General features: G+C 43.5%; 1 protein-coding gene across 5 annotated transcripts in view; it reads right to left on the bottom strand.

Annotated features, from left to right (window-relative positions):
- Positions 1-15,207, bottom strand: part of LOC124137729 (arf-GAP with coiled-coil, ANK repeat and PH domain-containing protein 2-like) — a 138,128-nt gene that overhangs the window by 43,224 nt on the left and 79,697 nt on the right. For 4 of the 5 annotated variants that reach the window (XM_048391643.1, XM_048391647.1, XM_048391644.1 and 1 more), the window contains one exon: positions 2,369-2,413. The exons of the other annotated variant lie outside the window; for it this stretch is intronic. In XM_048391643.1, coding sequence (XP_048247600.1) covers positions 2,369-2,413 — 45 coding nt within the window. The remainder of the gene's footprint in view (positions 1-2,368; positions 2,414-15,207) is intronic. 5 annotated transcript variants of the gene reach the window in all.

The following is a 15,207-nucleotide window of genomic DNA, read 5'->3' as shown; positions in this document are numbered from 1 at the left end:
GCGAGTCAGCTTTACATGAGAGGAAAGCCCCAAGTGGTGCAGGTCTTTGACAGTTTTAACTTTGGCGAAACCCACAAGCACGGGTACGGTGCTGACAAACCTTGAAACAATTCAGGCGATTCTGGGATTCAAACCCACATTCACAGGATTCTGGCAAGTCTAAGGGAAGCAACTCTGCACAGAGAATTACAGTTCTTTAGTTCCCTGTATTATTGCTCTGATTGTACTAAGATACTGAGTTTCAACAATCATAAATGCATGATCACTTCAACAAGCACTGCGACAGCTACAACTGATTGCCTTGTGGGATTTGACTGATTCCTACAGCTTCTAACTACAACGCATGCTATTGAACATTCTCGCAAACCTGTCAGGCAAAACATGGTTAGTAAACACAGGAGTCGATGCAGATACTGACAACAAACTTGGTCAAAACAAAGTAGTCAACAGGGATTAGTTAAAACTGGAAACAAAAAATTGAAGTAAAATGTTTCTAACTATCTACTCTTGGTTGCACAGTATGAGCAAAGAAACAGCATCGTATATCATTATATATTTGTTTAAAGATATCCTTGTTTTGATCGTTTGTTGTTTAACACAGCGCTATTCCAGCTATATGATGGTGGCATGTAAATAATCAAGTACCGTATTCGACGTAATAAGCGCCCAGGGCGCTCTCAAAATTAGAAATAGGGGGCTCTTATTCGAATATTATTTTGGTGGAGAAAAACAGAATTGAAAGATAAATTTCTTGGTTTATGCTGACAGCCTGAAATGTTTATATACGACAGATATATTTTTCCAGAATTTAATTGCCCATAATTGAGGGTGCATATAGCACACGAGTGCATATTATACCCGAATAAATAAGTCTTATCTACATTGATCAATCGAAAGGGGTGCTAATTGGGATTGTTCACTGGCCAATATATTAGCAAATATCGCCGTGGGCGCTTATTAGAGTGGGGCGCTTATTACGTCGAATACGGGATATTACTGACTAACTACCATCTGGATTCCATGACATGCAATCAACCAAGAAACTGAGTCTGGACAACTGTTCCAATAAGTCGTCTCATTCAACCAATATGGGTTGCTGGGGTCCATTTCGAACCCGTTCTTCCCACGGGGTGTTCATAGGAATAACCTTAATGCTCAGATGGTTTGATGCAGGAAAATACAGAGCTTGATTTTTAAGGATCTGGTAATATCTCTCTGCTGAGAGAATAAGTCATTCTGTTGAGTTGGCGTAATCAATGCGAGCTTGACTCCTTGTTATATAGTCCCTCGTCTCATTATTCATGTTGTTTGATGCAGTGAGGAGAGTTTCAGAGACCTAACAGTATCTTTGTAAATACGTCGGTGCCTTTAGCATGCTTGATGCATTGTGGTGCAGTGCTTGGACATTTCAATGACCAAACCACAAATTTCCCAGATCCTAGTGCTTAGATACTTGGTGCAATTCAGCACTGCGCAAATGTTTTTAAAACTGAGCAAAAACCTGTCTAAAGGTCTTCATGCAAAGATTCTTGTGCTGTGCTCATTTTGTTTCAAAGACCGAGTAATATCTTTGTTTAAGTCTTAGTGTTAAGATACTGGATGCAATATGCTCTATCTTCACTAGATACAAGCTAATGTACGTATGCAGAACACATAGAAACTGTATATTATTCACCTACAGTAGGGAACAGGCAGATCAAATGTTAGTGACAGACTGGGTGTTAGCATGTGGATCTGGTATCAGTGCTAAAAGACAGGTGAAATGTTGTACCGTATTTTCTAGAGTATAGTGCGCACTCAAGTATAATTTGCATTCCCCTCTAGCAGATTCAGTATTTTGGAAAAAAAGAAATTTCGAATATATTATCGTCAAACTACAACAAATATGACTTTAATCGAGTCAAATTATCGCATTAATGATATATTTATCTATTCTCTGTCAACTAAAGTTTATTTCAAGGTGTCAATAGTGGTAATCTGACCGTGGTTGCTGTTGATAACGGTGAGTTGTGCGATCTTCGCTTCACACAGAATTTCACCAAAATTAATTACAACAATATAAAAAGAATTTTGAATAAAATTAATGAAATGAGTTACAATCAGAAGTCCAGATATACAATGAACTCTTTTAATAACCAGACAGTGTAATTACACAATTAATTTGCATACTTCAGTACAGATTTCTTGACATGGTGTTTCTGGTGTTGCGTGCTCACGGTAAACGTCTTCGAGTTGGGGGAAAAATCATCAAAACTCATTAAGGCATGAATAATGGGCACCCCCTTCTACACTGCTGTGTTTGTTGGGAAAAAAAGTGTGCACTATACTCAAGAAAATATGGTAATGCTAATTGATTTCCAGCACTTACTTCTGTGTAGAAGGTTGATTTCACTTTCTCCTCTCGTGAATCTGTCTGTTTAAATATATAAATAACTTACCCCAACTCTAAACACAAGACTATATGCATCATTTCAGAGTAGATTAAACTCAGTATGTTCTTCGTATGTGGTAAGTGCCCCAAATGCTAGGACAACAGCTTTTTGTAAATATGTTCCACATTTATAACCAACTTCCCTTGGTTGACAGATGATCAATCAAGTGTTATAATGCGTTTTACAGGTGCCCCATAATGATGTGTAACAGGTGCGTTTTACAGGTGCCCCATAATGATGTGTAACAGGTGTGTTTTACAGGTGCCCCATCATGATGTGTCACAAGTGCATGTTACAGGTGCCCCATCATGATGTGTAACAGGTGTGTGTTACAGGTGCCCCATCATGATGTGTCACAGGTGCGTGTTACAGGTGCCCCATCATGATGTGTAACAGGTGCGTTTTACAGGTGCCCCATCATGATGTGTAACAGGTGTGTTTTACAGGTGCCCCATCATGATGTGTAACAGGTGCGTGTTACAGGTGCCCCATCATGATGTGTCACAGGTGTGTGTTACAGGTGCCCCATCATGATGTGTCACAGGTGCGTGTTACAGGTGCCCCATCATGATGTGTAACAGGTGCGTTTTACAGGTGCCCCATCATGATGTGTAACAGGTGTGTTTTACAGGTGCCCCATCATGATGTGTAACAGGTGCGTGTTACAGGTGCCCCATCATGATGTGTAACAGGTGTGTGTTACAGGTGCCCCATCATGATGTGTCACAGGTGCATGTTACAGGTGCCCCATCATGATGTGTAACAGGTGCGTTTTACAGGTGCCCCATCATGATGTGTAACAGGTGTGTTTTACAGGTGCCCCATCGTGATGTGTAACAGGTGCGTGTTACAGGTGCCCCATCGTGATGTGTCACAAGTGCATGTTACAGGTGCCCCATCATGATGTGTCACAGGTACATGTTACAGGTACCCCATCAGGATGTGTCACAAGTGCATGTTACAGGTGCCCCATCATGATGTGTCACAGGTGCATGTTACAGGTGCCCCATAATGATGTGTCACAAGTGCATGTTACAGGTGCCCCATCATGATGTGTCACAGGTGCATGTTACAGGTGCCCCATCATGATGTGTCACAGGTGCATGTTACAGATGCCCCATAATGATGTGTCACAAGTGCATGTTACAGGTGCCCCATCATGATGTGTAACAGGTGCGTGTTACAGGTGCCCCATAATGATGTGTCACAGGTGCATGTTACAGGTGCCCCATAATGATGTGTCACAAGTGCATGTTACAGGTGCCCCATCATGATGTGTAACAGGTGCGTGTTACAGGTGCCCCATCATGATGTGTCACAGGTGCATGTTACAGGTGCCCCATAATGATGTGTCACAAGTGCATGTTACAGGTGCCCCATCATGATGTGTAACAGGTGCGTGTTACAGGTGCCCCATAATGATGTGTCACAGGTGCATGTTACAGGTGCCCCATAATGATGTGTCACAAGTGCATGTTACAGGTGCCCCATCATGATGTGTAACAGGTGCATGTTACAGGTGCCCCATAATGATGTGTCACAGGTGCATGTTACAGGTGCCCCATCATGATGTGTCACAAGTGCATGTTACAGGTGCCCCATCATGATGTGTAACAGGTGCGTGTTACAGGTGCCCCATCGTGATGTGTCACAGAGGCATGTTACAGGTGCCCCATCATGATGTTACAGGTGCCCCATCATGATGTGTTACAGGTGCATGTTACAGGTGCATGTTACAGGTGCCCCATCATGATGTGTCACAGATGCATGTTACAGGTGCCCCATCATGATGTGTCACAGAGGCATGTTACAGGTGCCCCATCATGATGTTACAGGTGCCCCATCATGATGTGTTACAGGTGCATGTTACAGGTACCCAATCAGGATCTGTCACAAGTGCATGTTACAGGTGCCCCATCATGATGTGTCACAGATGTATGTTACAGGTGCCACATCAGGATGTGTCACAAGTGCATGTTACAGGTGCCCCATCATGATGTGTTACAGATGTATGTTACAGGTGCCTCATCAGGATGTGTCACAGGTGCGTGTTACAGGTGCCCCATCAGGATGTGTCACAAGTGTATGTTACAGGTGCCCCATCATGATGTGTCACAAGTGCATGTTACAGGTGCCCCATAATGATGTGTCACAAGTGCATGTTACAGGTGCCCCATAATGATGTGTCACAAGTGCATGTTACAGGTGCCTCATCAGGATGTGTCACAGGTGTATGTTACAGGTGCCCCACAATGATGTGTCACAGATGCATGTTACAGGTGCCCCATCATGATGTGTCACAGATGCATGTTACAGGTGCCCAATCATGATGTGTCACAGGTGCATGGTACAGGTGCCCCACCATGTGTCACAGGTGCATGGTACAGGTGCCCCACCATGTGTCACAGGTGCATGTTACAGGTGCCCCACCATGTATCACAGGTGCATGGTACAGGTGCATGTTACTGGTGCCCCACCATGATGTGTCACAGGTGCATGGTACAGGTGCCCCACCATGTGTCACAGGTGCATGGTACAGGTGCCCCACCATGTGTCACAGGTGCATGTTACAGGTGCCCCACCATGTATCACAGGTGCATGGTACAGGTGCATGTTACAGGTGCCCCACCATGATGTGTCACAGGTGCATGGTACAGGTGCATGTTACTGGTGCCCCATCATGATGTGTATCAGGTGCATGTTACAGGTGCCCCACAGGTGCCCCACCATGATTTGTCACAGGTGCATGGTACAGGTGCCCCACCATGTGTCACAGGTGCATGTTACAGGTGCCCCACCATGATGTGTCACAGGTGCATGGTACAGGTGCATGTTACAGGTGCCCCATAATGATGTGTCAAAGGTGTATGTTACAGGTGCCCGATCATGATGTGTCACAGGTGCATGTTACAGATGCATGTTACAGCTGCCTTAAACAGTTGACAGAAGTGATCAGAAAAAAGGTTAGAGAAAAAGAATATAGTAGGGAAAAAGGGAAAACCACAACCATCATCATCATCATCATCATTTTCCATGCTAACAAACTCACAAAACTTCACATATAACTATCAATTTCATCATCAGACACTGTCACATGATATATATGTGTCTGTGAGTGGTGAAATACTTGTTGATGTTGTATAACACTGTTATACCACCACTCCCACCTCACACCAGCCCCATATCCCCACACCTCCTACACAAAAACAGATGAATCATCAATATCACACAGCATCAGGACAGGAGAAGTACCAGGAATTTCACATTCAACACCCCCACCAACCCCACCCTCACCCCCATGTCTAGCAAACTCCCCTCAGCCTGTGTCTCCAGCATAAGTCCCCCTGTGTGCATGGGCACTCCACAAAATAACCTTATCAGCCATCAGACAATCCCCCAATCAGACAACAGAAACCTCAATAACACTGTGAGATGACACAGTAGAGGGGTGGAACATTTTCTGTGTTTGACTCACAAGGGTTTTTGTCTTGTTTACAAGTTTGAAATGTTAATATCGATGTCATGTCGCTCGTAAACAATGGACTTAACAGTGCAGTGGCTGTACCAGTGACTGTGGTGGGAATCTGGCTGAGAGTCTCAAGGACCTGAAGGAAACAGGGAAATGGGCGGAGAGCCCTGCACAATGCCTTGAGTGGAATACTCCCCAGGGTATGTGAGGTATGCTCGGCTGATCCCATCCACTAATGTAAAGGTGAATTGTATGCATTCACAGAGCCCACGTAAGAAATCACATTTGACATTTTTGTTAATACCAGAGTTCGTAATATCACAGCTAAATTACATTGGCATTCATACACAATTTTGGTAATATTAGAGCTAAATCGTGTTTGGGTTTTTACCACAGTCGGCAATATTACAGCTATATCAAATTGGGGTTGATATCATAGTTAGCAATATTACAGTTATATCATATTGGGGTTGATATCACAGTTGGCAATATTACAGCTATATCAAATTGGGGTTGATATCACAGTTGGCAATATTACAGCTATATCAAATTGGGCTTGAAATCATAGTTGCAATATAACAGTTATATCATATTGGGGTTGATATCACAGTAAGCAATATTACAGTTATATCATATTGGGGTTGATATCATAGTTAGCAATATAACAGCTATATTACATTAGGGTTTATGCCATATTCAGCAATATTACAGCTATATCACATTGGGGTTGATACCACTCGGCAATATTACAGTTATATCAAATTGGGGTTGATATCATAGTCTGCAATATAACAGCTATATCACATTGGGGTTGATACCACAGTTGGCAATATTACAGCTATATCAAATTGGGGTTGATATCATAGTCAGCAATATTACAGTTATATCACATTGGGGTTGATACCACAGTTGGCAATATTACAGCTATATCAAATTGGGGTTGATATACCAATCGGCAATATTACAGCTATATCACATTGGGGCTTATACCACAGTTGGCAATATTACAGCTATATCACATTGGGGTTGATATCACAGTCAGCAATATAACAGCTACATCACATTGCGGTTATCACAGTCAGCAATATTACAGCTATACCACATTGCGGTTATCACAGTCAGCAATATTACAGCTATATCACATTGCGGTTATCACAGTCAGCAATATTACAGTAATATCACATTGCGGTTGATATCATAGTCAGCATTATTACAATGATAATGGCACACAGAAACACCATATCAGCTCCAGTCAAATGTTGGCCTTCCCAACTACAAGTCAATCTGTCCACCATTGTGGACACCCAATCCCCAGTGTCCCCAGCCAGTCAATACCCTGAGGCCAACTCTGCCCATAGGGAAAGTTGTACAGTGCAGCATCAGGCAATTACATGTTTTAAGTTGGTTTATGGAATTTGGGATTGTTCTCACAATGTCAAAGGATGAATTATTTTTAAAACTGAATTAATGCCCCTCTACTGCACTCATCAGGCATATATATATGTTGCCATTTTCCCATCTATGCGACTTCGAAACAGGATGTGACATGTCAAAGGGACATAACTCTTATCGGTCGACATCTCTTTTGAATGAGTTTTATAACATCTCTTTTAAATATGTGTTTTGTATTTTGCAATGAATCCTCTTTTCAACATAAATTTATTTGATGAAGTTCATGTTAACTTATTTTCTAAATTCACTTTTAATACCATTAGTCAAAAGTATGGAAACAATATCAGTCATTTTAATATTTTCATTTTGCTATATTTCATGTTGGCGGATCAGTATTCCAAATACAACATAATTAATCGCGGAAACATGAAGTGAAGACCTGGAGCACCACCAGACTCGGCACAGTGGCTGGGTGGAACTTCAAGGACTGACATTGTTATCAAGTGCAGTAAGGTTCAGTGGCTTCAATTCTATATTATCGGTGCTGGCAGCTGAGAATTAAATCTGAGATATTAATCTTCAACAGGGGCTTCATGGATCAGTTTCAGACCCCAGCTCCTTGCACTGGCTATCATCTCTCTGCATCAGTGAAGGGCAATTTAAACAAGCCATGGGACCAATCTAAGAAACTCAATCCACAAGCTCATATCATTCTGTAAAGATGTTAAAAAATGATATAATTTAATTGACGTTTAGGTGACCTCTATCATATTTGTTTGTTGTTTAAAACACTCAGTAATATGGACCCGACAATCCAGAGATTGATACTGTGGGCAACAATCCACTCTGCTGGGTTTGATGATACACAATCAACTAATACACGAGCCTGACAGCTCGATTCATTCAGTAGCCTCAAAGTGAGTGAGTGAGTTTGGTTTTTTTATGCCGCTTTTAGCAATATTCCAGCAATATCACGGCGGGGGACACCAGAAATGGGCTTCACACATTGTACCCATGTCGGGAATCGAACCCGGGTGTTCGGCGTGACGAGCGAATGCTTTAACCACTAGGCTACCCCACCGCTCCAGTAGCCTCAAAGAACAAGCAAAGGTGGCTGGGGATGTATTCAAACCTGCAACATAACCTTCTGTTCCTATACCTTGGTTTCAACAACTACCATTTTTCAAACAACACTTTCAATTCAAAATTATCCACAGAAGGTCAGTAGATGTCTTCCTCCTCCATATTTAGCAATATATCATCTAAACTGAGTGAGAGAGTATTGTTTTACTCCACTCTCAGCAACATTCCAGCAACATCATGGCAGGGGACACCAGAAATGGGCTTCACACATTGAAACCATGTCGGGAATCGAACCCGGGTCATCGGCGTGAGAAGCGAACTCTTTAACCACTAGGCTACCCGACCGCCCCACATAATCTAAAGGAACACATGTGAATTAATACTGCCAAATACTTTCCAGTCTTTGCTTTTCTCATACCTACAAAAGTAAAAAAAAAAGTATCTCATGAAGTTCTTTTTCTGGAAATAAACCTGAAATTCTTATTTCTTCTTATTTCCTCTTGCATTATTGACTGAGAAAATCCACAAACCAAGAAACGAGTTGTTCTGGTCGATTCAAAAGATATTTGCACCTCCACAGGGCCGAGCTCTTGCCCTCAGAGAGGCCACTTAAGTCTGAGATCTAAACACCACGAGCCAGTGTGATTGTATTGCTTCATCAAGCACACTGACAGATCACAGCATCAGACATATCTACCAAGCTGCCATCATCTCACAACGAAGCAATCAGCGGTATGAGCAGCCATGTTAATCTGAATCCATCACGCCTAAAAAACACTAAAGTTTCCAACAATGAGACAAATACTATCTTGCAACAAGTCTTCAAAAATGCAGCCAAAATTCTTTGACACCAAGACTGATTAATTCCAAAATCAGTGTGAAGTAGTTGCATGGAAATTATTAGCCAAGATGTGTGACCACTTGGACTTTTCAGTGGGCAGGTGTGCATTGTGTTGGCATCAATGCAGCAAGTCAGTTCCATCCAGACTTTACAAAGGCCATCATCACCAAACTCATATATTGCTAACTCTTTGTTATTGATCTCCTAACAGGCATCAGTAAGTTTGATCTGGGGCTAGTTGTACAAAACAACCTTAGCGCTCAGACTGTCGTAGGTCTGTGTTAGGGCATTGGAGCTACGATCACCTTAGAGTGAGTGAGTGAATATTGTTTAACGCCGCATCAGCAATTTTGCAGCTATTCGCGGCGAACGATCACCTTAGAGCTCAGATTGCTTTCAGAACGCTCAGAACGGCACTCTGATCTGCTTCCTTATATAGGCTTCATGTCAAATCCTTCAATTAGGATAAAAAAATAATACTCTTGATTCTCAGGCACCGCATGTATCATCGGCGGTCTGCGGTATGTTTCATTTTTAATTCTATTTTCAAAAGAAATAGTAATATTCTAATACTTAAAAACAATGCGATCCACTATAGCAAGCAGTTACTTCCCTTTACATGTGCACTGATTTACTGCGCATCTTGTGTTATGGTCATGGCTGCAAAAGGACTTTGTATGTAGGGAGGCCCTTACCCAGGTTGATGGTACACAACTGTTTATTTGGGTACATACTAGTTTGAACTTGCAAAAAAACAAAACCACCACCCGCCTACACTATATTTTCAAAAGTCATTGCCTGAGAACCAATTCTTTGGTTTTTTTAAGCCTTACCATGACCTCGTTCAGTACCGTCTCAACTTCTCAAAGTCAGATGACAAAGAATGTGGGCTCGTGTGAACATTGCACATTACATTGCTGAGGCTTTAAACGAATGAAAACATGTCGTGGTGGAATCACACAAACATATTTCAAGGTTGGAAGCCAAAAAATCTTTGATAATCTCTTTAGCACAATGCTGGTAAATGTCTCCTCCAAGCAGGAGCCTGCGGAGGCAGACAATAACATCAATATTTCATTTGACTAACATGGTGTCAACGCGATCTTTAATAACACAATACATTTCTCTCCTCTAAAGCTAAGAAAACAACTTTCCCAATGCTGGTCTCATATGGAATAGAGCTAGCTTGACTTGCTTTTACATAAATCTAGATTGGTTTTTGTGTCCATAAAATACATATATTCCAGTCATGATGCAAGACTAATACTCTATGTATAATCATGTCTAAAACCAAAGCCATTTCAGTTCCAGACTCGATTGTTTACAGACCGCCGTCATATAGCCGGAATATTGCTGAGTGCGACAGTAAACAACAAACAAACAAACATTATCTGTTCATGAATTTCACACCTAGTTTGTTAGTTGGTTGGTTGGTTGGTTTGTTGTTTAACGCCGCACTCAGCAATATTCCAGCTATATGACGGCGGCTGTGAATACTCGAGTCTGGACCAGACAATCCAGTGATTAATATCATGAGCATCGATCCATGCAATTGGGATTGATGACATGCATCGACCAAGTCAGCGAGCCTGACCACTCGATCCCGGTAGTCGCCTTTTACGACAAGCAAAGTCAACCTTTACGGCAAGCATGGGTTGCTGAAGACCTATTCTACCCCAGAATCTTCACGGGTCTAGTTTGTTAGTAAATGTAATTAGACATATGAATAAGTTTGTTTCGTTTGTTGTTTAATGACACACTTGGCAATATTCCTGCATGGTGGCAGCCTGAAAATAATCAAGACTAGCCCAGACAAATGAGAGACTTGTGAACAACAGTTGAGGCTGTCAGGGTAGTGAGGAGAAAAGAAAGTGACGCTAGTGCTGAGGTTTTGTTTTGTTTGTTGTTTAACGCCGCACTCAGCAATATTCCAGTTATATGATGGCGGTCTGTAAATAAGCGAGTCTGGACCAGACAATCCAGTGATTGATATCATGAGCATCGATCCACGCAATTGGGATACGATGACATGCATCAACCAAGACAGCGAGTCTGACAACCCAATCCCGCTAGTTGTCTCTTACACAAGCATTGTCGCCTTTTACGGCAAGCATGGGTTGTTGAAGACCTATTCTAGCCTTCACAGGTCATGAGTGCTGAGAAGGGGATAAAAATGTGATTGGGGAGAATTATTGAATGGGGGAGATTGTTTTTACCCTATTAGCTCTTGGGCCTGTATTAGAGACTATGACAGGAGACACAACATACAACCACACCATCACGCGGTATTCCAGTATAGTCCTGTAGATAAGGATAATGATGGAACACACAAGGCCTGGTGACCTCAGAGCTGTGACTCTGATCAAGGTTACCCACCAACTCCTAGACTCCCTGAGCAGTGAACAGGTTAGACTTGCACAAGTCTCTAACGCAATAATTATTAGTTTAAATCGTAAGTTCTAGGTAAAATAAATAATAAGAACAAGTTGTCCCTGTAAGAGACTGGAGTCCTTGGTCCTGCACTGTCCACATATCTAGACCTGTCTATTTGGAGGGCTGAATTTCTACACATCCATGGACTTTTCTTTCAGTACAGCCTTGGAGCAAGGCTATAAACAGGTGGATAAACTCAATACCAGCTAATGTAGCTGCCATGTCCGGACAAACGCTTCCCATCTGTACTGGGGTAAACATTAGCTACTCTCTCCTTACATCACCAGTGGGAGATGCCTGTGAACACTGACATATCCACCGTCAGAGGCTGCTCAGGGTTATGTTCTGCTTAAGTACTGAAACATGTACAACTGAGTGAGTGAGTGAGTGAGTGAGTGAGTGAGTGAGTGAGTGAGTGAGTGAGTGAGTGAGTGAGTGAGTGAGTGAGTGAGTGAGTGAGTGAGTGAGTGAGTGAGTGAGTGAGTGAGTGAGTGAGTGAGTGAGTGAGTGAGTGAGTTTGTTTGTTTGTTTGTTTGTTATTTTATGATTTTATGATGCACTCAGCAATATTCCAACTAAATGACATCTGACTAAATAATCAAGTCTGGACCAGACAATCCAGTGATTGACATAATGAGCATCGATCAATGCAAACAGGATACGATGATTGCATCAACCAAGTCAGCGAGCCTGACTACCCGATCCCATTAGTCGCCTCTTACAAGCATATAGTCGTCTTTTACAGCAAGCCTGGTTGCTGAAGACCTTTCTACCCCGGATCTTCACGGAGGTGAGTGAGTGATCTTACTAGGGTTAAATACTGCCTTGAATAGCAGCTCATGAGTGAGGAAGGACCTTAGTTAATTAGGTCACAGACGTTTATCACTTTGGTGAACCCAAAAGCCTGGGTATGGTACTTGCATACCAAGGGTCATAATCATGGTGAATCTAGGGTTAGAACCCACGCCTAGGGGATCCTGACATGGAAAAGGGTGACCACTCTGCATAGAAAATTGAATGAACTGGGGTACTGTTTTCAGTCATGAAAAGGTCTCGATTGTGTTTGCAAGTAGCACAAATACTGCAACTGAAGCATACTTGAATGAAGATGACATGAACAGCCCATGTTTTGAGATGCGTCATGCTTGGCACTTGTTGGCATGATGGCTACACAATCAGCCAAATCACTGAGTCTGTCCTGGGTTTACAACAGATGCACCCCAGATCTTTGGGCCAACCATGAGTTCACAACAGATGCACCTCAGACCTTTGGGCCAACTGTGAGTTCACAACAGATGCACCTCAGATCTTTGGGCCAACCATGAGTTCACAACAGATGCACCTCAGACCTTTGGGCCAACCATGAGTTCACAACAGATGCACCTCAGATCTTTGGGCCAACCATGAGTTCACAACAGATGCACCTCAGACCTTTGGGCCAACCATGAGTTCACAACAGATGCACCTCAGACCTTTGGGCCAACCATGAGTTCACAACAGATGCACCTCAGACCTTTGGGCCAACCATGAGTTCACAACAGATGCACCTCAGATCTTTGGGCCAACCATGAGTTCACAACAGATGCACCTCAGACCTTTGGGCCAACCATGAGTTCACAACAGATGCACCTCAGATCTTTGGGCCAACCATGAGTTCACAACAGATGCACCTCAGACCTTTGGGCCAACCATGAGTTCACAACAGATGCACCTCAGACCTTTGGGCCAACCATGAGTTCACAACAGATGCACCTCAGATCTTTGGGCCAACCATGAGTTCACAACAGATGCACCTCAAACCTTTGGGCCAACCATGAGTTCACAACAGATGCACCTCAGATCTTTGGGCCAACCATGAGTTCACAACAGATGCACCTCAGACCTTTGGGCCAACCATGAGTTCACAACAGATGCACCTCAGACCTTTGGGCCAACCATGAGTTCACAACAGATGCACCTCAGACCTTTGGGCCAACCATGAGTTCACAACAGATGCACCTCAGACCTTTGGGCCAACCATGAGTTCACAACAGATGCACCTCAGACCTTTGGGCCAACCATGAGTTCACAACAGATGCACCTCAGACCTTTGGGCCAACCATGAGTTCACAACAGATGCACCTCAGACCTTTGGGCCAACCATGAGTTCACAACAGATGCACCTCAGACCTTTGGGCCAACCATGAGTTCACAACAGATGCACCTCAGACCTTTGGGCCAACCATGAGTTCACAACAGATGCACCTCAGATCTTTGGGCCAACCATGAGTTCACAACAGATGCACCTCAGACCTTTGGGCCAACCATGAGTTCACAACAGATGCACCTCAGATCTTTGGGCCAACCATGAGTTCACAACAGATGCACCTCAGACCTTTGGGCCAACCATGAGTTCACAACAGATGCACCTCAGATCTTTGGGCCAACCATGAGTTCACAACAGATGCACCTCAGATCTTTGGGCCAACCATGAGTTCACAACAGATGCACCTCAAACCTTTGGGCCAACCATGAGTTCACAACAGATGCACCTCAGATCTTTGGGCCAACCATGAGTTCACAACAGATGCACCTCAGACCTTTGGGCCACCCATGAGTTCACAACAGATGCACCTCAGACCTTTGGGCCAACCATGAGTTCACAACAGATGCACCTCAGACCTTTGGGCCAACCATGAGTTCACAACAGATGCACCTCAGACCTTTGGGCCAACCATGAGTTCACAACAGATGCACCTCAGATCTTTGGGCCAACCATGAGTTCACAACAGATGCACCTCAGATCTTTGGGCCAACCGTGAGTTCACAACAGATGCACCTCAGACCTTTGGGCCAACTGTGAGTTCACAACAGATGCACCTCAGATCTTTGGGCCAACCATGAGTTCACAACAGATGCACCTCAGACCTTTGGGCCAACCATGAGTTCACAACAGATGCACCTCAGATCTTTGGGCCAACCATGAGTTCACAACAGATGCACCTCAGACCTTTGGGCCAACCATGAGTTCACAACAGATGCACCTCAGATCTTTGGGCCAACCATGAGTTCACAACAGATGCACCTCAGACCTTTGGGCCAACCATGAGTTCACAACAGATGCACCTCAGACCTTTGGGCCAACCATGAGTTCACAACAGATGCACCTCAGACCTTTGGGCCAACCATGAGTTCACAACAGATGCACCTCAGACCTTTGGGCCAACCATGAGTTCACAACAGATGCACCTCAGATCTTTGGGCCAACCATGAGTTCACAACAGATGCACCTCAGACCTTTGGGCCAACCATGAGTTCACAACAGATGCACCTCAGATCTTTGGGCCAACCATGAGTTCACAACAGATGCACCTCAGACCTTTGGGCCAACCATGAGTTCACAACAGATGCACCTCAGACCTTTGGGCCAACCATGAGTTCACAACAGATGCACCTCAGATCTTTGGGCCAACCATGAGTTCACAACAGATGCACCTCAAACCTTTGGGCCTACCATGAGTTCACAACAGATGCACCTCAGATCTTTGGGCCAACCATGAGTTCACAACAGATGCACC

The sequence above is a fragment of the Haliotis rufescens genome, unplaced genomic scaffold (assembly GCF_023055435.1).
Source record: "Haliotis rufescens isolate VD_foot unplaced genomic scaffold, xgHalRufe1.0.p SCAF_94, whole genome shotgun sequence".
In the NCBI taxonomy this organism is placed as follows: Eukaryota; Metazoa; Mollusca; class Gastropoda; order Lepetellida; family Haliotidae; genus Haliotis; species Haliotis rufescens.
Note: the sequence above shows the minus strand (reverse complement) of the source record. Positions and strands in the feature narration are given on the sequence as shown.